This window comes from Curcuma longa, chromosome 20 (genome assembly GCF_044706935.1).
Source record: "Curcuma longa cultivar G26 ecotype Majalengka, Jawa Barat chromosome 20, ITB_CL_G26_1.1, whole genome shotgun sequence".
Lineage (NCBI taxonomy): Eukaryota > Viridiplantae > Streptophyta > Magnoliopsida > Zingiberales > Zingiberaceae > Curcuma > Curcuma longa.
Genome location: NC_133880.1, coordinates 4,810,991 through 4,837,076, shown reverse-complemented (window position 1 = coordinate 4,837,076; position 26,086 = coordinate 4,810,991). Strand labels below are relative to the sequence as shown.

The window sequence follows — 26,086 nt, the reverse complement described above, 5'->3', positions numbered from 1 at the left end:
TCCCAAATAACAGATAAGCGTAAGGAAATCTGCCTGTGCAATCCGCTGCTTCCCTGCCTATCCTCTTATCCGACCGTTCTGTTCCACTACCTTCTCACTTCGCTTCTCTCATGGCGGATCTCCTCGCTCCCTCTTCCTCCTCCTCCGCCGCCGCCGCCCCCTCTATGGATCCACGCGTCGGACTCCGTCCTCCTCCGTCGCTTTTCTCTTTCCGACTTCGCTTCCCGGTGAGCCAATTTACTACCATTGCGGCTTAGTTCTGACTCGTAACGCTCTTCTCGCTCGATTCACTTCGCAGCCCGCGTTTTTCACCGGAGAGGTCTCGAAGGAGGAGTCCGTGTTGGGTTTAAGAACCGCACCCGCCGGATCGTCGCCCCCAAAGCCGTCGCCGCCACTGAGCTCGCCTCCACCGACGAGGTAAAGCCTTTTGTGCGCTGAGATTCTTCTTCGATGTGAGCGAAGAAGCTGTTTGTGTGATCGCGATTAGGGATTTTGGCAGGGGAAGACGCTGGCGAGCGAAACCCAGCGGCCGGTCTACCCTTTCTCCGCCATTGTGGGGCAGGACGAGATGAAGCTGTCTCTACTCCTCAACGTGATCGACCCCAAGATCGGAGGCGTCATGATCATGGGCGACCGCGGCACCGGAAAGTCCACCACCGTCCGCTCGCTGGTCGACCTTCTCCCCGAGATTAAGGTGGTCGTGGGTGACCCCTTCAACTCCGACCCCGAGGACCCCGAATCCATGGGCATGGACGTCCGCGAGCGCCTCCTCCGCGGAGAGCGTCTCTCTGTCGCCGCCACCAAGATCACCATGGTCGATCTCCCGCTCGGCGCCACCGAGGACCGCGTCTGCGGTACCATCGACATAGAGAAGGCGCTCACCGAGGGCGTCAAGGCCTTCGAGCCCGGCCTGCTCGCCAAGGCTAACAGGGGCATCCTCTACGTCGACGAGGTGAATCTTTTGGACGACCACCTGGTGGACGTGCTCCTCGACTCCGCTGCCTCCGGATGGAACACCGTGGAGAGGGAGGGAATCTCCATTTCTCACCCCGCTCGCTTCATTCTGATTGGTTCCGGCAACCCCGAGGAGGGCGAGCTCCGGCCGCAGCTCCTCGACCGATTCGGAATGCATGCCCAAGTAGGCACCGTGCGGGATGCAGAGCTCAGAGTCAAGATCGTCGAGGAGAGAGCTCGGTTTGACAGAGACCCCAAGGGGTTCAGAGAAACATACCAGGCGGAGCAAGAGAAGCTACAGCAGCAGATTGCCTCGGCACGCAGCTCGCTTCCCTCTGTGCAAATCGACCATGATCTTCGTGTGAAGATATCGAAAGTCTGCGCAGAGCTCAACGTGGATGGCCTGAGAGGGGACATCGTCACCAACAGAGCTGCCAAGGCCTTGGCTGCATTGAAAGGCAGGGATAAGGTAACTGTGGAAGACATAGCCACAGTCATTCCCAACTGCTTAAGGCACCGGCTTCGGAAGGATCCTCTCGAATCCATCGACTCAGGCGTGCTCGTCATCGAGAAGTTCTATGAGGTCTTCAGCTGAGCAACATTACGAGGTAAAGTTTCCAAGGATTCCAACTACCATTTGGATGTTTTCTAGATCATTGTCACGTTGATTTCTCAAGCTCTGCAATTTTAAGCTGCTATATTTTGTTGAGATTTGAATGTCTTATAGATCATTATCTCATAGAATTCCAAACTGCTATATTTTGCCAGCAAACTTTCCAGACAAAATTGCTGATGTTTTCTTCTGATATTTCACATGAGTTGGCTACGTTGTCAAATAAAATAACACCACGCTTTGCCGCAAATGCTACGTAAACAAGCTAGATAGATGCATTTTTTTAGTTGAAGGGAAAGGAGGAATTTTCTGGCCTTTGAACTATAAACACCAACTAGTTCTTGAGGCACGACAATGGCCATCCAATTGACAGTCTGGACTGCGACCATGTCCACAGATGATGCAGAGCAACAGCATAGGGACGAGATCATGAGCATCTCCGTCTTCTTTGCCATCGGCATTCTTCTTTTGGTCGCCGTCTGCGTCATCTGGAGCAAGCACCACCCCCGCACCGCCATCCCGCCTGTCGTCCCCCACCGCGATCCCCAACGGCACCACAATTTACCGGTAACTTTGCATGCTGGACTCACCAAGGTCGAGATCGCCCTCATCCCCACCTTCGCCTACAAAAGCCCCACCACCGCCGTGAATTCCTTGGGCTCGCCGGCGGTGCTTCAGAACTGTGTAGTGTGTCTGAGCCCTGTGGTGGAGGGGGAGATGGTGAGGCAGTTGCTGGCCTGCAACCATTTGTTTCATGTTGAGTGTGTGGATATGTGGTTGTTCTCAAACCCCACATGCCCGCTTTGCCGAACAGACGCTAAGGCACCGGCAGCGGAACCATCGCCTTCACCGGAGCTCATCCAGAACTCACCAAGTTTAGCTGTTTGATTTGCAAGATTGCCTGCTCGTCCAAGATTAGTAGTGAAGTTTACTTACAATTTGTATGCTAAATTGCACAGCATCAACTTTGAACAAGTTAGGAACAAGCTTTTCCGAATCGAGCTGCAAGTCGAGTAGACATGAGAGATCTGGGATGAAACAAGTCTGAATTTTTAGAGCATTAGTTATTTGAAACTTTGCAACTGCAGTTTTAATGAAACATGTACAAAAGAAGCCGTCACTTTGTTCAGGTATGAGGTATATGATCGTCAGAATAACTTAGAATCGCATAATCAAACGTCAAAAAAGTTGCAGAACTACTAAACCATATAGATAGTAATAACCTTAAATGGACAAAATGAGGCAATTTGATTGGAAGCTTTGTCTGTCTCTGCGAATATTTAAGCATCCGATGTCACTGGTTTTTCAAACCTTTCCTTCAAAAGTTTGATCTCTACTTCAAGTTCCATGATCCGCCTGAACAGAGTCAGAAGTGATGAGGCAGAACGTTCAAGCTTTAGCATCCATTCCTTCTCAAAACTATGAACTAAGTTCATTATGGCACGACGAAGTTCGTTCTCTTTCTCCAAACGTTGCCTCTCCAACTCATTTGTGCTCAGAACCAAACCACCAGAACCGGCGACGTCCTTGTAGAGAGGCTCTTCACCCTGCGGGTACTTCTTTCTATATTCCGCAAATGCTCTTCGTGATTCATTCAATGCCCTCCTATAACCAATCATTAAGTTGCCTAACAAATAGATCTCTTGCTGATTGCGACGAGCCTCCATACGCCACTTCTGTTGCTCCTCCACCCTTGTCTTCTCCAAGGACTGAATGATCCTATCCTTCTGCTGAAGTATCTCATTCAAATACTGCAACTGTAACTGGGTATCGATGCATGCTTCCTTTTGTTTCTGCAGAAAGTAGTATAGCTTTTCCTGCAAGCAATTGGGTTTGCTCCATGATAGAATCAAGTCCTGATGGGAGACTCTCCCACACTGTGCTGCTCCTCAGCCTTTTTTGTTGATTACTCTGCTCCATTGCCTGTGTTTCTTCATCCTCCTCATCTTCTTCTTCATCAACTATCTCACTAATCTTTCGTTTTCCATTCTCATGGTCGCCATCTTGATCCACAACCTGGAGGAAGTCAGTTGATGTTAGCCTATCAAAAGAACCCATCCTATCCAAGAAATCATATTTTCCTGAGAAGTCTTCGCCATAGCCCTCTTCTTTCCTACCATCCCCATCTCCAATACATAAATTCTCAAACTCCATATTTCTCGCCCCATGTGAATTGCAAAGCTTCAAGCAATGCTCTGTACCTCCATTGTTTTCCACCTCTATATGCTGCTCCTTTCCCTCCTTGAACTGCTCAAAGCTGTCTGCCAGTTCTGAAGATAACCCAGGCACCCACTTTTCTTCAATGGAACCCGCAAAATCATCTGAGCTTCTAGCCCTTGCAGCAGCATCCTCAGTGACATCTTCCGCATCATGGTCTTCTTCCATTTCTACGTCCGTGGAGTTCTCAACTTCACACTCAATCTCAGGAGCAGGCTCAATCTTACATTCAGATTCCAAAAACAATCTTGGCTGTTGGTATTTTATCAAGCACTGGAGGTGCGAGGCATAGTGGCAAACCCCGGAATTGGGGGCCTCGAGCAATTCCTTCTCCACAAACATCCACAACAACCCAGCCCAATCGACCTTGTGCGGCAGCCCTTCCTTCACCAGCCGGTGCACTGTAACAACCTCAGTGGGCAGTATGCATGCATCATCCTGGAATTGGAAAAGCAAGAAGACCGACATGAAATCCACAATGGCGGAAATCGAGTCCTCCCTGGAGAACAAATCGTGGATGTCGTCCTCAGGGCAAGGCTCAGAGCAGCCAGCCGTATCCTTCTCGACGGGGAGCATCAGCGCACGCGCATGGTCCGGACGGCTGATCGAGACGCGTAGGCCACCGACGAAGCTGCGGCATTTTGTGGGTTCATAGTTGGCGATGAGGGGTACGAGCAGGTCGGAGCGGATGCCGCGGTCCAATGGGAGATGAGCGAAGTCCCAGAGGCCGAGGGCGCGGAAGAGGGTCTCGTGGGCCGCGAGATCGAGGGCGGCTAGTTCGTCGTCAGGGGAGAAAGGAACGGGGCGGAAAGAGGCGGTGAGTAGCGCGACCTTCTTTTTGCGACTGAAGCAGGCATTGCGGTGGAGCTTCGGCGAGCGGAGAGGTGGTGCTGGTGGCTCATCACGGAGATCAGGGACGAAGACGTTGGGAGGAGCGGCGGCGGCGGGGGTTGGGGGAACGATTGCGTCTTCTTCCGAGGCGGCTTCAGGATCTCGCCTTGCTTCCGCTGCCGCCACGGACGTAGGCGGTGGAGGCGGACGGGCGTTATCGTGGGGCGAAGAGGGAAGGTCAAGAGGGAGATGGGGGAAGAGCATGGGGATTGGGCGGCTACGATCGGCGATCCGCCATTGAAGAAGACGACGGCGAGGGTTTGAGACCTGCCTTCTGCGTTTTCGTCGATTCATATCACAATCCTTTCCTTTTATAGCAACACTATCATGAAACAATTTTACAAATAATTTTTAATTATATATGATAAAAAGACCTTTTGGAGGATTTTTTCTAAAAAGTTTGCTAATAAAAAAATTTGAGAAGGCATTGTTTTATAATAAAAGTAATTAAAAAAAAATTCAGGAAAGAAGTATATTTATGGTTACGTAGGGTACCATGAGAATAATGCTATAAAAATTGTGAGGCTAATTATGATGCTTAATTATAATATACAAAAATTTTAACATTGCAAATCGTTATAAAAGATATTAAAGTTTTTGAAGTAAAATGAAACTAAGTTGTATAAAATTTAGTATAAAAAACTTAAGAAAATTAAGATCTATGATGTAATTTAGAAGGATTATATAATTTATTATGACATTTACTTAATATGCCGTGTAGATTTTAAGTGAAAAATTATAAATGATTATAATAGATATTACAATTGCTAAATTTATCACTAATATGCTTTATATAGGATCAAAATTTAGTATCATAAAATCAAATAAAATGGTTGAGTTCTAAAAAATGGTAAAAGAATCTAAAAATATATATGATATGAGACTCATTTATAAATATTGGGTTAAAAAAATAAAAAAACCTTTCACAGATGGTAACCATTAAGGTGGCGGATTTTACGTTTTGCAGAAGAAGGGTTAAAATAGGACATGATATATCCTAATTTTTAAAAATACCAAAACAACATTTTTATTTAGTTATTATTATTATTATTATTATTTTACAACAGTTTGGTTAAACCTACTGTAAAGTAAAATCAAAATGGTTCACTGATGTAGTTTTTTATTTATTTATAAGGTACGGTATCGTTTCAGTCCCACATTCTATACGCCCCCGCACTTTGTACGTCAAATAAATTTAAAAAGTAAATTGACTTTTGACGTGACACTCAATATCATTAATTATTTAAATATTATGATACATTGTGTATTTGAATTTTAAACTCTTATTATTTAAAAATTAAAAAATGTAAAAATAAATTCGATCCACTAATCTGACTGATCTAATTTGAAAAAAAAAAATCAAATTAAAATTGAAAATTTTCAAGTTCAAATTAAAGGTTTTAAATTGAATTAAATTTGGATCATGTTGGGATCAAATTTAAATTAACAGATTTAGAGTTTAAAGATTTTTTTAGAATTAAATTAAATTTTATTTTAAAAATTAAGATATTTATATTAAAATATTAAGATAAAAATAAAAAATTATAAAAAATAATAAAAAAAAGTTTTTTTCAGACTATTAAAATTTTTTGATTGATCGGATTATACGGGTTCGAGTTCATTTTAAGAATTTTGATTGAATTCGAATTTAAGCCCATGTCTTGGAGAGCACTGACGTACTTTCTTCTGTAAAAAGGTAGAATTCACCACCTTTATATGCGGCGATAAATCGAGAAACTGCAGTTGTCACGACACAGGAGGGTATTGCCTGGTTTCGCCAGGATTCAAATCCTTGTCCTACTTCAATAAATTTGTCCCGCACTAACCAACTCAACTATGCCCCGGAGGCGACGTACTTTCACATCATATGCGATGAAAATTTGGTACCCGATTTAAATTAATTAGGAAGTAAAATAATGTTAATTTGCTAAGATTATGCATGCCTTTAGTTGGTAAATGGAGCATAATGAATCTAATTTTGCCTTTCAGCTCCAGCAAAGCCAACATTTGATAACTCAATACAAATTGTGAGATATATAAGGTTTCAAAGAGAAGTGAGGAGAAAAGAAGCTAAGGGCAGGAGAGTGGACCTGATATGCTAGTTGATCAAGTATTATAATGTATTGGCTAACCAATCTGATTTGTCACAACCACCAATATTTGGAAGAAATGGATTAGAGCTCGCAATTGATGACAACCTTATCCTTCAAAGCATACACTTTCAAAATCACACAATTCCGAAAGCTATAGGAAATTTAAACCGCACAGGCCGCTGTAGCACTGGCGATGTTAAATAGCAAAAAAAAAAAAAAAAAAAAAAAAACAGGGTAGAAGTATCTCACAAGCTTCTTCGTCCAAGAGGAGTAGCTTAATTCTCACAGCAACAAGTCTATGACCACCCGAAGACAAAGTCGAGCAGATATACAAGTACCAATGAGAAGGGGTAGAGCAAGAATGCAACAAAGCAAGTCCATAGAGCAAAGGTCGTCCGGAAACTGGCGAAGAGGCCCATCACCACACAGACAATCAAAATGATCAAAACTTCAGCTGAGAAGTCCCATGTTAGGCCTCTAAAGTAAACTAGAGCCAAGAAGACAGCCAAGCAAAGTGTGTTGTTCATGGTCACCCCTCCATAGATCTGTACAAGAAAATTTTGGGTTGTAAGTTGCTCGTAGTCGAGTATCTACCCAAGAGGAAAACTAACAAAAGGAGAAGTGAGATAATTTGATTCGGGAAACAAACCTCTGAGAAAGTGAGTGAAGAAGTTCTTTGCTTTTTTCGCCTGGCAAAAATGATTGAAGAGACAGCCTCACTGGAGTTGGTAGCCAAAGGCATGGCAATGAACGATATGAAGAATGAAGGTATGCTTGTAGCGAGAGAGAAGTTGTCGACAGCGTCCACAAGTGGATCAGCAAAAATTGCAGCAAGAAAAGTTCCAAGGAGCAAAAGTAAAATGGCTTTGAAACTTATCCAACCGGGAGTATCAATGCTTTCTACAACTTCATCACTCTGATCGATCAGTGTGTTGTGTTCCTCCCTTGTTTTCTGCATAAATTATAGAGTTATATTTGGTCATCCGGTTCACATAGTATTATTGTAAGTTAAGGTAGCTTAGAGAACACAAATTTACCGAGTGATACTCGTCCACGAATTTTTTTGAGTAAGAACTGGTATTTCCAACATAATGTCTGGCCTCGGTAAGCCATTTTGTGATTCCCACTACAAACTCATGTTCTTCGATTGTTGAATTTCGTGACGTATCAAAATCATCCATGATTTTTTTAACAGCATCATCCATATCCAAATCTATTTCATCAATTTGGAGACCTATGATCAGAGCTCTTAACTCAGCATGTGATAATGATCCATCTGAATTCATATCTAGTTTATGGAACAACCTGTAAACCAACAGATTAATTAAAACCAGTAAACATCTTACAATTAGTCAGTAAGATATAAATACCTACATTTTAAGAACATCTGGATTAGGTGTTCCCTCCTTATCCATGAGCCGTCCAAGGGATTGCATCTGAGCATGTCTTAGAATTCCTGATATTACATGCTTGTGCTTTGCATAAGCTAATCTTCGCCTCTGAATCCAAGGTTGAAATATCTGATTCATGATACAGAAAGAAAAAACGAAATCAAAGGTCAGATTCTCAGATGGTAACTGAAATCATTATGGAAAGAAAAATGTTACCTGATACACACAATATGAAACCAAGAGCGCAATTGCAACAATAAGAGAGAGCAAAACAGCTAGACGCCGTCCAGAGGGAAAATTGAAAACTCGTGGCAGTTGCACTAATACAAATGGGATGATAGATATTGCCATGATTCTTGCAGCATAGCTTGTTTGAATATCAGTTGAAACACCAGAACCTTAAAATATACAAAAAGGACAATTAGTCAGCATATTTGATAATAAACAAATTGTTGAAAGTTAATGCACACATGAACATAACTAATTTTTACATGAATTCAACATTAAATTAGTACAGTTTAGGGAAGTGAAGAAACTGAATAAGTTAGGGTAGTGAAGAAACAAATAAGAATCTAACTGCAAGGATAAACTAGCTCAACTTTTGCAATGTTAGAATGGGTTACTAATCATGTTCTGCAAATGCCTGATAATGCAACTGTACTTTTAACAATTAGAAGTTCCCTTAACTTTGTTATGCCCTAAATTAAGTTTCATGTGCTAGCAAGGATGGGCAGGAAGTCATGCTGGTCTAGCTGATGAGTCTAGTTGACCTTGTTCATAAGTTAGGCGATTCTAAAGATACAAGTTCCAATCTTTGAAACATTTGAAATGTTTGAAGGTTTTCGTCTCTATTTTTCACACACTATGTACATACAATCAATACAATGAATGGTTACAGAAGAAACAGGGTTACAAAAATGGTAAACTTGCTAAAAGCTCTTAGTAAATGCCATCAACCTAAATTTCTGTTAGTTCAAGACAATTGAGTAATATTTAACAAACTAGATTATTTCAACTTTGGAAAAAAACAAGGAAATTGAGGCCATTCAGAATAATGACATTCTTTAGTTATTAAACTTATCTACTCTGTTAGAGTTGCAATTCACATCAACAATGTTAGGCATAACACAATCATATGGTTCAGAATAAGGGAAATTGCAATTCACATCAACTATGTTGGCATAACACAATCCTATGGTTCAGAAAGAATAAGGGAAATTGGTTTTAGTTCAAAATAGAAATTCAAATTTGGTTCCTTTGGTTCTTTTAAACTGCCTATGCTCCCACTTTATCCCCAAAACTTATGTATGCCTTCCACCTGGACCTGCTTTTTAGAACGGCTACATACAGGTGACTGCATATAGGCTAAGCGAGGTGGTCCTCTGTCCAAGCGCCTAGGAGCATCCTAGACAGTTTTTTATAACAATGTTTTTAAACTAACCCTTAATTCAGTCAAATATTGTTCTTCCTACAAAAGTAACTTACCTTGCAATGAAATTATTAAAATTGATTACACTTTGTAATCATGCAAGGAGAAGGATAAGAAGGTAGATATTGACAGCTAAGCTCAGTTAGAGCCAGTAAAAGCTACACATACTAATCCAACAAAGCCAAGAAGACACTCACCAAATAGGCAGAATAGATGTGTATCTTGTGAATCAATTGAGGTTGAATTCTCTGAAAGATCAGTCTTTCCCAAAACAATACAAGATCCCCATAGTATTGTAAGCAGCATCACAGTCGATCCAGCAAGTAAACCCATTCCAATCGACACTTGATTTTGAGCAATTTCTTTACTCCCAGAAAGCCCAGATACTGCAGAAAATTATTAAATTTATGGTTAGAATGGACATCAAAATAACTAAATGCTCAAAAAAAAATCTTTGTTCTATTCAATTTCTGTAAACTGAATTATACAATTTCTTAGGAAAAATAATTGCTTGCTTACCACAGAGATGTAAAATCAATTTAACACAAAGTGATATGAGTGTAATTTATTCACGTTCCCAATTCAAAACGACCAACATATCTATTATCACAATATGCTTCATCACCTAATCACAAGGATGTGTAGAACTATGGGCAACTAAGCAACCACTTCCCTGTATACAATGAGTTGAAAATAAATAGGACAATTAGTATCACGCATTCTTCCAAAAAGGATTAGATACTACCAAAAAAATAGATGAAATAATGAAAATTTGATTTTCAAATGAAACCATCAATTTTTTTACTTGCCGTCATTTTTTTCTACAAATTGAAATTGAGGTAAGTGGTTTATCAATATATTTAACCAAATATCTTGTACCAATCAAAATTTTGATGTACAATGCAATGGAACACATATTTTATGAAGGATTGCGGACAAAGTTCTCTAACATAGGCTTTATTTCACTGAAGTTCGATGGAGGGGAGGGAATGAGGTGCAAAACGCATAGTATCAAATGGCGATTAATATTAGTTAGCACGGCCAAAATATATTCTCGCAGTTGCCAACTGATACCAATCAATTCTGCATGGGGTAACATCCCTTTGGAGCTCATGCCGATACAAATTGGTGCTACTGACTGAGACAGAGCTTCAGGAAGTACCGCCTTATGTTGCACTTCTTATAGGACTATCCAAAATCGTTGACTAGTAAAAAGGAAAAGAAATATATGCACATCAAAATCAATGCACATCAATCGTTCATACCAACCGGAACAAAACAAAACAAAAAATTGGAAGTTTTTAACGGTTTGTTAGTTGAGTATCCACATGAAAAGGCCTAATTGGCTTGTTACTTACCGAGATGGTACCAGTTGATTTGGATATTTGTAGTTTTAGATCATCAACAATATTTGCATGATCATTAGCTATTTGTTCGGAAGCGTCCAAAAGTCAAATTCACAGTCATCTGATGACCCTACGGGGACCCTTCCCTTCCAGTCGTGAAATAAAGTAAAATGAGGTCAAATCCGGATCCTGCGGCACTTCATGCGCAAGAGACGCGTGAAAGCACGTCAGCAGTACGTCAGCTGTTAAAACACGTAGAAAACGAAAACAACGTCCGCCTTCTATCCATTCATCTTCTTTCCCGTCCTTCCTTATCCTCCAAAAAATAAACCACCGATCTCACTAAAATCCAAATCTGATCGCATCGATAAACTCGACGAACAAAACCAAGATCAACGGCTCCAAATTTTTCCCAAATTTAAGACAGACTATACGACGGCAGACACAAATTTCACAAACTCCAAAAACCACAACACAAATCTCATTAGATGATAGATCAGACGCGATCAACCAATCCTTATCTTGTAGAAAGAAATAAAGCTCAATTCCCTTTTCCAGAGAAAAGGAAACAAGAATTTCCACTACTCGCGAAGAAATAAGACATACCTAAAATTAGCATTGCGTCAGGGAGAGCCCCAAGAATCGGGAGGAAAAGCCCCCCTACAATACCCGGGCCCATGATTTCGAGGAGGAGCTCGCTCCCGGAGGAGAGGTACGTCGCCGCCTTGTACATCAGGAACCCGTACACGACGATGAGGAACATGTTCCCCACCACCGTGGTGGTGCAGGGGAGGAACCCGTACGTCTGCTCGCACTGCTCCCCGGAGAAAAGACGCGCGATCTCCGGAACGCGGAGGGAGGGAAGGAGCAGGGTTCGGCCATCCGAGTGAGACCGGGAAGTGACACCGTCCGAGAGCGGCAGATCGGCGGCCGCCCCGTCAGCCGGAGCCGAAATCGAGCGGCTGACGGCGAGGAGAGGGGAGAGACCGAGGAGCAGGAAGAGGAGGAGCTGAGGCGACCGCATCCCGAGGAGGAGGAGGAGGAATCGCCGAAGAGGAATGGGCTAGAGCGTGGAGGAGAGTTACGCCGCGCTGTGGGTGTTTTATAGTAGGAATTCGTACAAAGGAAAGAACTTTTTTGTTTTATCCAATTTATATTTGTATTAATTAATTACAGCCCGTCCAATTTCTTCCTTAATTAATTTCTTGGAGAGCCGTTGCGTGTTGAATTGTGTTTGGTAGGCCACTTAATGATGTCAGGTTGTCATCTAAGTACCTGATTACGATTTGATCCCTATAACGTATTTATAGAAATTTTCTTTTAAATGGATGCAATCAAATGGGCTATTGGATTGGTGTTTTCCTAATTTACTCTGATGACAAGTGAAAAATTTTCGTATGGACCGGATCGACCACCCAAAGACTTAATTGAGATTTATTATTATTTTTTGGTAGGCCTTTGGCAATTTGACAAACACATCAACACTTTCCCGCATATAAAAAGGTTGAGGAGAGAACGAGGGCGCCTACTCGTTTGAGACGCTGGTTTAACGCGGATAGGAGCCCATTGGATGAGGATGCCGACTGGTTTAACGTGTAAGACAGAGTCAGACGATTTGTGACCTCATTAGGAATGCAAATTAAACTTTTGATAATTTAAATTGCCAGCTAAATTTAAATTAAATTTTATTTTATTTTACATAATTTAAATATAAATATACTTAAATTAAGATTTAAATAATTTAAATCGAATTCAATTTAAATAATTTAAATTATAATTCAATTCTATTTAAATCAAATTTGAATATTATATATATTTAAAATATATTTTTTAAACTTAATTTAAATATTAATATTTTTATATTATTCCAATCGATTCATTTGCACCCTTAAATTGATCTGACTCAACTTGACCTAAGCTAAGTGTTGCGCCTGACATGGTCTGATAAGATTTAAATTCCTTGGGTCGAGCCAGGTAGGGACAGCTCGACCCACAGGCTGAACCAGACACGGCCTGCTCCTGGACCATGCCGAGCATGGCAAAAATCCAAACCAGGCCAGGACAAGAGCAAGATGTTTCTTTCTCTCTTAAGCATTTCTACAAACAAATGGAGGGCATTTAGGCTTCATTTCAAAAGATTCCTTTGATACCTCTTTATTGCACAAGCTCCTGTATTTATATTCATTTTTGTTCCGACTAGATGTCGTGGACAGTTAAGTCACCAATTAACAAGGGATTTAATTCACGTGAGGCTTTGCTTTCGTCGATGAAAGAGCTTGAAGATAGACTGAACAGAGAGATTAGACTGGTATCGAGGAATTTCAACAGACTACTCCGATGCTCAAGTTAGTATCAATAGAGAAGATGTAGTAGAAGAAGAAGACAAGTGTATGAAATTGTTGAAATTGCCGATAGTGTTTCTCATACATGTTGGAAGGCTTATATACTTACGGGAAATGCATCTCCACATCAATTCGAGATAGGACATTTGCCAGGCTGAGGAGATCGACTCTGATAATTACTGACATGGATTCCAACATGAGACATTTAGGGGACCAAGTTTGCCAACCTCATAACCACTCTATGGCTCGACAATCACTGATTATTCTTACCTTTTAGTTATATGCGAAAGTATGAGGACATTCAAGGAAATCAAGTTTGATAATCTTGTAACCGCCCTGATCCTTTAGCAGACACCACACGCTTAGAGTATTTTGACAATTTTCTGTATAAGGCGAAGGGCGGTGGCCGAGATGGGGCGCAGAGAGACCTAGGGGTCGCTTGCTTGAGAGAGTCGGAGAGGCTGAGTGGATGAGGAGCTAAGTTATCCGAAAATCGGATTGCCAAGTTGCTAAACTGTTGAGTGACCCAAAAGTTGGAGTGAGAGTGACTGGGTGGTGGAGTGACCAAGTGACCGAGAGGGCTCTGTGGCCAAGTGGCTAAGAGGTCAAGAGACCAAGTGGGTTGTGTGACCAAGTGAACTGTGTGGCCGAAAGGCCGAGTTAGAGGACGAGTGGCTGAGTAGTCAAGACCTAGATGGTTGAGTTCAAGATGGCCGAGGTTGAGATCGAGATGACTGAGTTCGAGATGGCTGAGATCAAGACCAAGATAATCGAATTCAAGATGGCTGATATCGAGATGGCCAAGATTGAGATGGCTGAATCCGTAGTGGTCGAGATCAAGATGGTCAAGACCAAGATGACGGTCCATTCAATGTTGACCATTGACCCTTGACTTGACATATCAACTTAAGTGTCACGTATAAGCAGTAGGATTCCGCCACATCAATTTACATTTCAACCAAGGCCATGGGCACAAGCTTATAGAAAACAAATCATGCAAGAACACACAAGATAAAGATTTCAAAGCATACCGATGTATGAATGCTTGCAAGCCACACTTAAGCTTTATCATGTACAATATATTTTATAGCTATGAGTGAAATGGGCAATTGAAGTGTAGAGACCCTTCTTCAAATTGGACACAGAACTGCATGTACTCCAAGCGCAATGAAAAAGTGTTGTCTTTAAGATGAGTTTGGTCATTGGAGCTTCAAATCTGCCTGTCACAGCCTTTAATACAAGTGATTGGGTAATATCTCCCACTTTGTTGTCCAAATTTAGTTCTGGTCTTCTATCATGAGTTGATTTGATTGCACCGACACTTGGCTTATATCCAGACTATTTTTGCACCAAAACGATTCCAGCAGCTTGAATTTCTTCACATGCTTCTCTGCTTATTCCAAGCCGCTTCTCTACATGAATCCTGGCAAAGGCAACTGAAACAAGAAGCATCAAAATTTGGCTGAAGAGTGCACGGATTATTCACCAGAAGAATAGTTTATAGAGTAAGCAGCAAAATGGACAAGCTGATAGAACATAGGCCCCTACTTGTAAGAGCCATTAGTAACCATAAACAGCCTCGAGAAGAAATTGTTAAAAAGTAATGATGCTTCAACTTGCTAAAGAGTCATAATTTAATCTTAACACAGTCATGATTATAGATAAACAAGATCCATTATGGAGATCTAATCACATAATAATTCTGTAAATAAATGTACAATGCCGTAGTGTGAGAACCAATCATTATTAAAAAAATTATAGTCAAACAAGAATAGGAGTACATGGAAGTACATAGTTTGATTTTGTTCGGCATAATATATGACATAATTATCAGAATTTCACTAGATTTCTGAAGAGTACAAGACATGTTCAATATGTTAGTCATAAGAAACTTAAAAATATAGCTTAGATAGTTATTCAGCATTTGTGCATTTGCTAACTAAATTTCCACCATGACTTGAATACAAAAAACAATTATAACAGAAACAAGAAGGAATTGCAATTGTTAATAAGAAATCAGTGCTATGGAAGTAGCAGTACAAATTTAGAGGCTTAGAGCAAATAGATTATCGAGATTTACCTCGTTGATTAACTGCTGTCTGAGTGAGCATCAATGGGACCGATGGATAACACATTGTAACAGCATCTTGATTCAATTAATTGCATCAAAGAAGGTTTGTATTCCCAAAAATTTGACTTTTGCAGAACTGATATTGCTGTGTTGCATCTTGCAAGTTGATCTCTTTTTTCTGTCTTGTGATAATCTATTAGTTGTTATGTGAGGATGCCAACTTCATTGTAGCAATTCCAATAGTGTATATATTAGTTCTTCGGAAGGTCAGAGCTCATGTTTTTATAAGTTTCATCTGACCCCCTCTTCTTGATATCTTCTTATCTCTAATCCCATCATAAAGAAGTTCATAAGCATAATAAGTAATGTGACCCTTCTTCATAAGTTCCTCTACCAGGATCTTTGGCGCTGCTATCTCCCTCTTATCAGTACTGAGTATGGTATGGACGACCTCTGGAACTACACCTTTGCTGACCATAGTGTAAATGAGACCAACAGCTTCATAAGCCCTGTGTTTCACAGAAAGGCAGTTTATGACCTGTCCAAATGTAGCCATTGTTGGAACCAATCCTTTATTAAGCATGTCAGTGAGATATTTGTAAGCACGGTCAATATTTCCAGTCTTGCAAAATCCATTGACTAGAACACGATATGTATATCCATTTGGCTGCAACCCTTTGCTGATCATCTCATTAAAAATTCTCTCAGCCATATGAATGTTCAGCTTCTCAGAAAATGCACCAATCAAAATGTTATATGTATCAGTTGTCGGAAAGAACTGGCCCTCCAATTTTTTGAAAAGGTCATAAGCTCCATCAAGATCACTGTTCCTGCAGAATCCATGTATCAATGTGCTAAAACTGATTGTGTCTGGAGTTAATCCTTCATTTACCATCTTCACAAGCAATTCAGATGCTTCTTGTATTTTATTGGCCTTGCAATGGCTTTCTATGAGTATATTGTATGTGATTACATTTGGATGACATCCTCTCTTTACCATCCCTGAGAAAGTTTCAATTACATCAGTGGTTTTCCCAGCTTTGCAAAGGCCATTCAGAACAGAATTATATGTGATAACATCAGGTACCAAACCATGGGTCCACATTCTGTCAACAATTTCCAAAGCTTTATCCAGCTTCAGTTGCTTGCAATAGCCATCAATTAATGTGTTGAAAGTAAAAACATCAGGAAGGTAGCGTTTTGTCATAGCATCATTGAGAACAATACAAGCATAAGAAACATTTCCCATCTTGCATAAGCCATTTATGATAATGTTATATGTGCATATATCGGGATTGAAACCATTTTCTATCATCTCATTCATGACATCCAATGCTTGCAATATAAGGCCTTGTTGAGAAAGCCCTTTGATAAGTGAATTATATATCTCAGTATTAGGCTTCAACCCCTTTCTTTGAGACTCATCAAACAATTCAAATGCTCTGTCTGTCTCACCTTGCTCACAGAGTCCATTAATCAAAGAGCAATAAGTTACATGATCAGGAACAAACCCCTTGAACACTGCATCTTTAAGAAGATTGCATGCATCATGCACCTGACCTAATTTGCAGTATCCATTAATGATGGTATTATATGTAAAATCATTTGGAATGCAACCTTCATTTGTCATCTTATGAAGATAGTGCACCGCTTCAACCAGTTTAGAATTTTTGCATAAACCAGAGATAAGTGTATTATAGGAGACCACATCTGGAGCCAAATCATCACCAATACGATGGAACAAGGAAACAGCATCAGATACCTTGCTGTCTTTGCACAATCCTTGGATCAATATATTGTATGTGAACAGGTTCAGGGATGTGCCCCTCTTCACAATCTTGGCGACAAGCTTGTAGCTCTCCACAACTTTGCCTTTTTGACAAAGAACATTGATAAGCTTGTTAAATGTAAGTATATCAGGATACAGTTTTCTGCTGAGCATTTCATCAAACAGATTGCAGGCCTCACAGTGACAGTTCTCCTCATAGAGACCAGAAACAACAGTGCAATATGCAACTGCATTGGCAGGGCATCCTCTATGCGACAGATTCCTCAAAAGCCTTAAAGCCACATGCGGTCTCTGCGTTCTACAAAATGACTTTATCCTAATTGTAAAAGTGTAGATGTCAGGAACAATTCCTTTATCAAGCATCCTTAGGTACACTTTATGTGCTTGATCATAGTGCATGAACTCGACCAAGATGTTCATAATAGTATTGTAGGATACAACAGTCAGCTCACAACCAAAGAAATCCATCCTCTCAAATGTATTGACCGCATCCTGGACCATGCCTCTTCTACCATAGCTCCTCATGGAGCTAACATATACGCCTTCAAGCAAAGAATTATCAAGGTTAATCCTCATTTCGGAGATAACATCCTCCATAGCCTTAAACTTGCCATGAGATCCAAGCTTGTCCACCATACACTTATAGGTGAAGAGATTATGCTTGAAGCCATCATCTCTTGCTGCCGAATTGAACATCTCAAGAGCACGGAGTGGATCCTTTTGGTACTTGATTACAGCAACTACATGTTTTGGGAGCAAGGTGCGAAGGCTCATCAGAAACTACTGATATCAATTGCTACCACCAGTTCCAGACACATATCTGCTCATTCTTCAACTTAAATAGAAATGACAGAGATCTGAGTTGCATGGAAAGCAAAGGTGAGTACTCAAATATCAGTACCTTGGAAGAATCTCGAAATTCTTATTCTAATTTAAGAGTTGCAAAATCAGAAAGGCAAAATTTGTATTTCTTGTTCAGGGGAAAAGTAGATACTAGAAATTACATTCATGGCATATTTGGTTCATGGACTAGAATTGAGGAGTAAATAATTCCTCTTATATTCAGTTTGCAGGACTAGGTATAGATAAGAAATAAGGAATAGCTCCAAAAGACTAAAAAAAAATCCCTAAAACTATAAGGTCTTTATATCACACTGACAAGTTAGTAATGTGGCCAAAACTAGATATAAACTCTCTGTGATGAAAATGAACTGGAACAATAAAAATACACTTGACACAAGTGAATCTAAGTCATTGAGATCACATAGCACCAAAAGACATTGAAGGGTGTAGTAAAAATCACATAGCACCAAAAAGTTAAAACCTTTGTTCTTCCTCAGATTTGATTTCATTTGCCATCTAGGATAAAAGAAACTAAGCGATACTTAACATGCAATACAAACAGGAAACTACTATAGCGACGCAAGAAGAAGAAACGAATAAGATGAGAAACGCTTAAGTTAAGAAGGTGAAGATCGTACTTTTGCATCAATGAGCTACGCCACAATTAAACGTCGATCAATCGAACTAAACAAATAAGAACAGAAATATGAGGCAAAGAATCCTAAAGTTTGAACCTTTTCAATCAATGGACTATGCTACAATCTCCAGCAGTTAATCGTCAAATCAACCGAACTTCACAGTGGACCACGAGCCCGGATCTACTTGGAATTCGCGGGAGGCGAAACGCGATGTTTCCCCAAGCGAGAGAAGTAATGAACACCTGGAGGCGGCGTGCTAGAGGAAGAGAAGGAAACAGAAAGAGATTAGGGATTGTTAGGATACGCGAAGAGGGTAGAAGGGAGACGGCCACATTGATCAGAGCTCCTCCACTCCATCGTCACTCGAGCTTGACCGCCGTCGGTTTCGCCGCCGCCTCTTCGCTTGTGCTGATGAAACATGGCGAGCGAGGCGAGCCCTTAACGGGTCGGATTATAGCGATGATAGTAGGCCGTCGTCCACGGTGACCAAGACAGATCCGGTCCGTTGATGATCTCGGCCCATTTGCACAAAATTATTATTGTTTTTTATTGTGTAAAAATCAAAAAGCACCGTTTTATCTTTATTATTATTTATTAAAAAAAATATGAAGATGATTGCTGATGTTTTATCTTATTTTTATTTTAAAAATATAGTACGACATTATTATAATTATTTTCATCAAAACTACTATATCATCAATTATATCTTTAATCATAAATCATAAACTCTAAAATTATTCTAATAAAAAATACTTCAATATTGATTAAAAAGTATTTTAATTTAGTCAAAATTACTCTAATAATAATTTTGATAAAAATTATTATAATTTATCTTAATTAAAATCATTATATTGAAGTAATTTTGACTAAATTAAAAATAATTTTAATTCATATTTAATTTGATCAATTTTAACTAATGTTAGAATAATTTTAAGATTTAGAGTCGTAGGCATATTGTGGCAAATTTAGATAAGCCACTATTTGTGCTATAGTTTTTAATGAGTTTACTTAGTATGATGGATTTTTAGAAATTCTGATTGTGTGTCGAATCACTTTGTACTTTTTAGATTTATCTTGATGATTAATAAATTTTTTTTATAAGATTAATAATGTATATAACATATAAAAATTAGGAAAATAATGTGAGGTCAATAGTCAAACGGGTTAAGCTGCCCATGACTTGGTCTGACCTAATATCGTTTATGCCGTTTAGATTAAGACGCACTAACTTAATTGAACAAATAAACTTGGAGAGAAAAAAATTAAAAAGACATCTTAGATTTATTAAATCCAATGGATGCTCATTTTTTTAAAAAAAAATTAAAATGACATTTCATTTTTCTAGAATATCTTTATTTTTAATATTGTTGTACAACTATGACTAAATTTTATAATATAAAATTTTAATTATTTTATTTCTAGAATATCTTTATTTTTAATATTGTTGTACAACTATGATTAACTGTTATAATATAAAATTTTAATTATTTTATTTTAATAAAAATTATTATACATAAAGTATTATTATATTAAAATACTCTTTAATAATTTAATTAGAACTACTTAAATTTAAATTAATCAAAATTATTTTAAAATAATTATAGAAACTACTAAATAGTTACTATATAATAATAACTAAAGTTTAAACTTTAAATCATAAATCTTAAAAAATACTATTATATCAAAATATATTTTTATCAATTTAATTAAAATTATTTAAATTTTATCAAAATTATTTTAAAATAATTATAGAAGCTATTAAGCAATTGCTACGTTATTGTAGAAACTATTAAGTAGCTACTACATAGTTATAAATAAATTTTAAAATCTTAAATACTATTATATCAAAATACTCCTACCAACTTAATTAAAATTATTTAAATTTTAATCATTTTCAATCCATCAAAATCATTTTAAAATAATTATAAAAAGTTACTAAATAATTATTATATAATTATAATAATTACTTATCATAATAATATTATATTAGTTATCTAATAATTAGCAGTAAAATGATGGATTTAGGAGGAAGAACTGGACGCTCCATGATGAAGATGCAATGATAGGCTCCTACGGTTGCCACCATCTAAATGGTTGGCAGTCGGCTGGCGCCACCTGCCCTGCACAGTGGGGGCCCCAAAACAGGAACAACCTCCCTTTTTGATGACTTGGAATTTGGACCTTCCAGCGTCTCCCTTCAAATCGAAACGTGCCTCATGTGTCAGTGCGCACCGCGAACATGCCTTTCAGCTCTCTCTCGACGTGGTCCATCCCCATTCCCTCACCTTATCCCTTCCCTTCCCTTCCTTCCCTTCTAACAACGCATGCATTGCTCGCTGACGGGCTGATTTGGTACGAGCAGTGCCAGTCGGTTCGCTCAACAAGAATGAAACGGCAGCGACTGGACCGGGCCCGACCGTGCGCAGTTGGTATGCATGCCAATGATTTGAGAGAGTCGGTGAGGATGAAGATAGCTCTCTCTCTCTCTCTCTCTCTCTCTCTCTCTCTCTCTCTCTCGCCCAGTTCTATTTCTAGATTTGCCAAGTAACGTGAGATGAGCTCATGACTCATGCGCAGTTCCTTTCAGCCGCCAATGGCCCCGGAATCGTAGTGCCCAGATTTTTATATATAAATCTATCTCCACTTCGCCTTAACGGTCCAAACCGTCGGCTCTCTCTTTCCCACTCCCTCGTGGATTTCCGCTTCTCGGATTCCTCTCTGTTCCTTGAATCGCGGGATGAGGATTGGTAGGTGGAGTCGAGGCCCGGTCATCGGCCGCGGCTCCTCCGCTGCTGTCTCTATAGCCACCGACATTGCGTCCGGCGACGTCTTCGCCGTCAAGTCCGCTGAGCTCTCGCGCTCCGCCTCCCTGCAGCGGGAGCAGAGGATCCTGTCGTCGCTCGAGTCGCCTTACGTCGTCTCTTGCTTTGGGTCCGATGTGATCTCGGATTCGCCGTCGGGAGGTTGCAGCTACAACCTTTTCTTGGAGTACGCCGCGAGGGGGTCGCTGGCGGACGACGTGGCGAAGCAGGGCGGGCGGCTGGATGAGGCGGCGATTCGGTCCGGGACCGGTGACATCCTCCGGGGTTTGGCTTACCTCCACTCCAGCGGCGTCGTCCACTGCGACGTCAAGTGCCACAATGTCCTCATTGGCTCCGACGGCACCGCCAAGCTCGCCGACTTGGGCTGTGCCCGCCGGATTGGCGAAGAACGCTGCGAAATAAGGGGCACGCCCGTGTTCATGGCTCCGGAAGTGGCCCGCGGGGAAGAGCAGGGGCCGCCGGCTGACGTGTGGGCCCTCGGCTGCACCGTGATCCAGATGGCCACCGGGCTGGGACCGTGGCCGGACGTCTCCGACCTCGCCGCGGCGCTTCACCGGATCGCCTTCTCGCCGGAAGTGCCGGAGCCGCCCAGCTGGCTTTCCCGCGAGGGGAAGGACTTCTTGAGCAAGTGCTTGGTGAGGGATCCCAGAGAGCGGTGGACTGCGGAGCAGCTCCTGGAGCACGAGTTCGTGACCTCCTCACCGTCAGCGACGACGACGACGACGATAAAATCGTCCCCAAAGAGCGTTCTCGACCAGACACTCTGGGAATCGCTGCTGGAAACCGACGAATGTCAGTCGCCCGATGATCCATTGACGAGAATGGAGCAGTTAATCGGCGTCGGCATTCCCTGCTGGAGATGGGACGACGACTGGGTGACGATCAGAAGCAACGGCGACTACGCCCAATCCAATTCTTTGAACAATCAACATTAGCGACATTGATGATGCAAACAGTTTTCATGATAATATATTCAATTGTTCCAGTTCCAAGGAAACAACACGAAGACGAAGGAATTCCAAATTGAGATTTTGCATCAGCGACAACATCGATGCAGGTGTGAACACAAGTGCAGGATTTTACCAATTTGGGGAAGGCGAAAGGCAAAGGATGGTGAGGCATAAAGCGAGGAGGAAGAGTCAGATGTTGGCAATGGTTGCTTCGTCGTTTGAGTCTGAGCTGGGACGGTGGTCACTTTCCTTGCAGTGGAGATTTGCAATTCCACCGAGCAAGGTAAAGAATCTGAATCGGAGGCGTTGAAGATCTTCTGAATCCAAAAGATGTGACCGCAGGAACATATTTTCACTGCGTCACTCCATCATGCATTTCCACCGCAGAGAATTATTTGCCTGGGGCTTTACAACCAGCAGTCCGTCCAAACTGCTGGCTTGGGACTAGAGGCTAGAGCTATTGTTAAAGCTAGAACAAGTACACTGGTCTAATAATTTTATATGTAGTCTCCTTCTAAACAGCTGGTCATTTTACAAGGACACCTTGTGAACCAGTTGGATAGTAAATAAATAAAGTATTTTAATACAACATGATCAATTCAAAAGTCAACACAACAATAATTTATGACAAATTACAAGACAACTATACAAAAATAACTTGGAGTTTCACAAATTAGAATCTTACAATGATCCTCTGCAAGTGCTCATGAGATAGTTGTTTCATTGCTATTAGTGTTTTACAACGTCTCTCTTAATCATTCATCTATTCATTTTCCACTTTGTTACACAAATTAATGACATCTTAGTATCTTCATTGCAGGGAAGATCTTTTTGAATCTTAGTTGTAACTGGTTGAAAAGGTTCTAACTCAAAAACAAATAAACCAAATGATAATGGTTATGTTTCTTCAACCACATGAAGGCTTCTTTCACACACTCAAAAAAAAGATCATATAAAAAAATAGAAATATCTAGTTGGCATTTAAGCATCATCAAATGGCATATAACAACAATTTCTATAACGCAGCATAAAATAGTTAAGTATTTACTTTATTGAAGCAGTCATTCAGTTAATTCAAGATCTAATGAACTGCATTAAACAAGTTAACTTTATAATGATGTAAAATTGTGATCACTTTTGACTTGTCTTACACTTCTAGTCTATCCAAACTTATCATCCACAATTGACACATCAGTTATGTTTGGCCAATCTAACTTTCAAACAAAATGTTTAGGCCACTAAAAGCCATCTTGGGTCTACCATAAGGCTTTCCTAGGTTGATACAACCTTGGGTCAACCTACCAAAACACTTTGGTCGATCTAACCCTTCATCATCTCGAAGGTTAGGCTTTAGGGCTATCAAATCCTAGGTCACCTTAGTACTAGGATTAAGATCCCTACCTAGAAGCCAAATCTCTAAGATTATAATTTTCAACATATGAATCTTTGGGTCCTCCAGGTTTGATGGCTATCCACAGGTTCAAAGTCTATCATCAAAGATAGACCACTTCAATCTTTAAAACACATCTTGCACTCTTGATGCACATGATCAAACATGGGTCAGAACATATAAACTTTGTGGCCCCCAAAGAACCTGTGACCCATGAAGATCCAACTCCAGAATCCCCAACATGTTTCTTTTGGCATCTAGGTCTAAAATGCATGATGTAAATTGCTTTAATGCACAAAAATTAGATACATGCATGCAAAATGAGAATGAATGTACCATGGCATCAAGAGAATTAACAAAATGTCATTAGATCTCAGGATTAATTGAAATAAAGGAGATTTGAGTGATAGAAACTGTTATGTAGCCTCCATAACAACAATTGATCACATTCCGAGTTGTTGTTGTTGCACCTCGAATTGATTGGATAAATGATCTCAATTGACTGGGCAATAATCATATCAACTTTTAGTCGACTAGATAGTATCAATAATTCAATTGCTCATGGCTAATGTGGTGTTTGGATGAAGATCTAGAAGTAATTGAAATATCCTGTATAAAGTCATATAACATTCAGTTTCTTTGACACTTTCATTGCATAAAATAGAACATAATTAATGAGTTACAAGAATGGAATTGGAATGATGATAACAATGAATATGACTCTCCTTAAGATATTGCAAATAGGGAAATTCTCAAATACAAAAATGTCCCCTTCTTGACTTTCACACATGCAAAAGAGTAATATGAGCAAGGCATGATTAAAACATAGAAAAAGAGAGAGTATAACAGGAACAACCAACCTAGGTGTGTACCATATTTGTCGATCACATTCCAAGTTCACTAACATTTAAAACTTATAGCACTTGATAATATAGTAAGCAATCAATTAATCCAAGGAAGCATGTTTAACTTTCCTTCTCTTAATTTCTTTTGCATCAGTATTCTCTGCGTGCTCCAAACTATTCTTGTGCTTACCTGTAAGGTAATTTACCAACTTCTTGAATCTGTCCTGTGCATCCACATCACTTTCAGACTCTACCTCGTCACCAACTTCAACCATTTCCCCGACTTGTGATTGAGCTTCATCACCTTGTTTTTCTTCTTCAACATTGCTCAGCCTTGAGGAACTCTCAATTTTGGCACAAGGCTCCATTGAATCATAGATTGGCAATGCTAACGAATTGGTCGCCTTGAGATGAAGAGACCTCACATTCTTCCACTTCTTTGGCACATTCAGAACGACTCCCTCGATGGCAGCCATCACATTGTCGATTAGCTCATCCCTTCCCTGGGAAGCCCGCCCTACCTTGATCTCGCTACTTGTGGTCGGCCCGAGATGGAACTTGGTCGAACCGCATGCTCGCCGGAGATCCTCCGGCCACGAAGGGATGGCAAGATCGAGCGGCATGGGAGTTTTGTGGTTCCCCTTCTTCTTCTTACTGAAGAAAGGGTCTCCGAGAAGGGAAGGTAGGAGGGGAATGAGGCGGCGGTCGGCCAGGAAAAGGTCGTGGGAGGCGGCGAGGGAGCGGCGGCCCTCGGGGGTGCGACAGCGAGAGCGGATCTCAGAGAGGGTAAGGACGTCGGACAAGGGGAGCGCGAGGTCACGGACCGCGTCGCGGGCAGCGGAAGGGGCCAGGGAGGACTTAGGGCGGTCGTCGACGAGGAGGCAGCAGGAGGAGTAAAAGCGATGGGGGAGGGGTACACGGAAGTTGTTGGGGCGGACGCCGCGAGGGACCTTCTTGGTGGTGAGGACCAGGTGGAGGAAGTCGTCGCCGGGATGACGGCGGAGCCACTTGAGGAGAGCGTCCACCGCTCGGGCGACGACGTCCCGCTTTGCCCTGGAGGTCGATGAGGACGGCAGCAGCATTTTCTGTTATCGCCAAAACCCTAGCGACTTCTGGTTCATTGATATAATAAGCAAACTTAATCAAGGGCAATTTGCAAAAGCATGCTTTTATTTATTTATTTATTTATCTCTCAAATCAAGCATATTTATTTTATTGGGCAATTACCCTAAAAGTTATTTTTTTATTGGACAATAATTGCATAGGAAGCAAATAATTACACTAAAATATTTTTGCAACAATAAACAATCTACTAAAATATCAAAAATAATAGGATATCCAATAAGAAAGCTACTCATATTGATAATAGTCAAAATTTAAATCTATGTCCTAACAATTTGAATCTTTATCTTCTTCTATAAATTTGTTTGTTCTAACCAACTCAGCTAATCCTTATCCTCTT

General features: G+C 40.6%; 6 protein-coding genes and 1 pseudogene across 7 annotated transcripts; 3 read left to right on the top strand and 4 right to left on the bottom strand.

Annotated features, from left to right (window-relative positions):
• Positions 1 to 86: 86 nt before the first annotated feature.
• Positions 87 to 1,663, top strand: LOC141813445 (magnesium-chelatase subunit ChlI, chloroplastic-like). Its single transcript, XM_074701412.1, is given in 4 exon segments — positions 87 to 156; positions 159 to 227; positions 299 to 417; positions 500 to 1,663. Coding segments are annotated over 4 exon segments (1,284 nt in total). The 5' UTR covers positions 87 to 110; the 3' UTR covers positions 1,550 to 1,663.
• A 291-nt stretch (positions 1,664 to 1,954) lies between these two features.
• Positions 1,955 to 2,478, top strand: LOC141812911 (E3 ubiquitin-protein ligase ATL41-like). Its single transcript, XM_074700861.1, has one exon. It carries the CDS (start codon positions 1,955 to 1,957, stop codon positions 2,453 to 2,455), a length of 501 nt encoding a protein of 166 aa, XP_074556962.1. The 3' UTR covers positions 2,456 to 2,478.
• Positions 2,479 to 2,687: 209 nt separating this feature from the next.
• On the bottom strand, positions 2,688 to 4,879 carry LOC141813986 (uncharacterized; annotated as a pseudogene).
• Positions 4,880 to 6,815: 1,936 nt separating this feature from the next.
• Positions 6,816 to 11,965, bottom strand: LOC141813302 (sodium/calcium exchanger NCL1-like). The gene is made up of 7 exons (XM_074701241.1): positions 11,541 to 11,965; positions 9,786 to 9,974; positions 8,376 to 8,557; positions 8,143 to 8,288; positions 7,806 to 8,073; positions 7,418 to 7,720; positions 6,816 to 7,313 (listed from the first exon to the last, which is right to left on the bottom strand). The coding sequence occupies exons 1-7, from the start codon at positions 11,956 to 11,958 to the stop codon at positions 7,065 to 7,067; spliced, it is 1,755 nt and encodes a 584-aa protein (XP_074557342.1). The 5' UTR covers positions 11,959 to 11,965; the 3' UTR covers positions 6,816 to 7,064.
• Positions 11,966 to 14,208: 2,243 nt separating this feature from the next.
• On the bottom strand, positions 14,209 to 18,987 carry LOC141813656 (uncharacterized). 2 transcript variants are annotated; one of them, XM_074701624.1, is made up of 3 exons: positions 18,714 to 18,987; positions 15,357 to 17,993; positions 14,209 to 14,712 (listed from the first exon to the last, which is right to left on the bottom strand). In XM_074701624.1, the coding sequence occupies exon 2, from the start codon at positions 17,908 to 17,910 to the stop codon at positions 15,622 to 15,624; it is 2,289 nt and encodes a 762-aa protein (XP_074557725.1). In that variant the 5' UTR covers positions 17,911 to 17,993; positions 18,714 to 18,987; the 3' UTR covers positions 14,209 to 14,712; positions 15,357 to 15,621. The 2 variants fall into 2 exon arrangements, with proteins under 2 accessions (XP_074557725.1, XP_074557726.1); XM_074701625.1 differs by having other exon boundaries at positions 14,209 to 14,699.
• A 2,005-nt stretch (positions 18,988 to 20,992) lies between these two features.
• On the top strand, positions 20,993 to 22,509 carry LOC141813324 (mitogen-activated protein kinase kinase kinase 17-like). Its single transcript, XM_074701267.1, has 2 exons — positions 20,993 to 21,075; positions 21,195 to 22,509. The coding sequence occupies exon 2, from the start codon at positions 21,355 to 21,357 to the stop codon at positions 22,372 to 22,374; it is 1,020 nt and encodes a 339-aa protein (XP_074557368.1). The 5' UTR covers positions 20,993 to 21,075; positions 21,195 to 21,354; the 3' UTR covers positions 22,375 to 22,509.
• Positions 22,510 to 24,536: 2,027 nt separating this feature from the next.
• LOC141813325 (uncharacterized) lies at positions 24,537 to 25,765 on the bottom strand. The gene has a single exon (XM_074701268.1). It carries the CDS (start codon positions 25,704 to 25,706, stop codon positions 24,726 to 24,728), a length of 981 nt encoding a protein of 326 aa, XP_074557369.1. The 5' UTR covers positions 25,707 to 25,765; the 3' UTR covers positions 24,537 to 24,725.
• Positions 25,766 to 26,086: the final 321 nt, after the last annotated feature.

Excerpts from the sequence above, each read along its gene's own strand:
- LOC141812911 (XM_074700861.1), top strand. The coding sequence starts at position 1,955 with ATGTCCACAGATGATGCAGAGCAACAGCATAGGGACGAGATCATGAGC.
- LOC141813324 (XM_074701267.1), top strand. The coding sequence starts at position 21,355 with ATGAGGATTGGTAGGTGGAGTCGAGGCCCGGTCATCGGCCGCGGCTCC.
- LOC141813656 (XM_074701624.1), bottom strand. The coding sequence starts at position 17,910 with ATGAGCCTTCGCACCTTGCTCCCAAAACATGTAGTTGCTGTAATCAAG.
- LOC141813325 (XM_074701268.1), bottom strand. The coding sequence starts at position 25,706 with ATGCTGCTGCCGTCCTCATCGACCTCCAGGGCAAAGCGGGACGTCGTC.
- LOC141813302 (XM_074701241.1), bottom strand. The coding sequence starts at position 11,958 with ATGCGGTCGCCTCAGCTCCTCCTCTTCCTGCTCCTCGGTCTCTCCCCT. Across the intron at positions 8,289-8,375 it reads TTTCATATTGTGTGTATCAG|ATATTTCAACCTTGGATTCA; the intron begins GTAACATTTTTC and ends ATCATGAATCAG. Across the intron at positions 7,721-7,805 it reads TCGTGGACGAGTATCACTCG|AAAACAAGGGAGGAACACAA; the intron begins GTAAATTTGTGT and ends TAATTTATGCAG.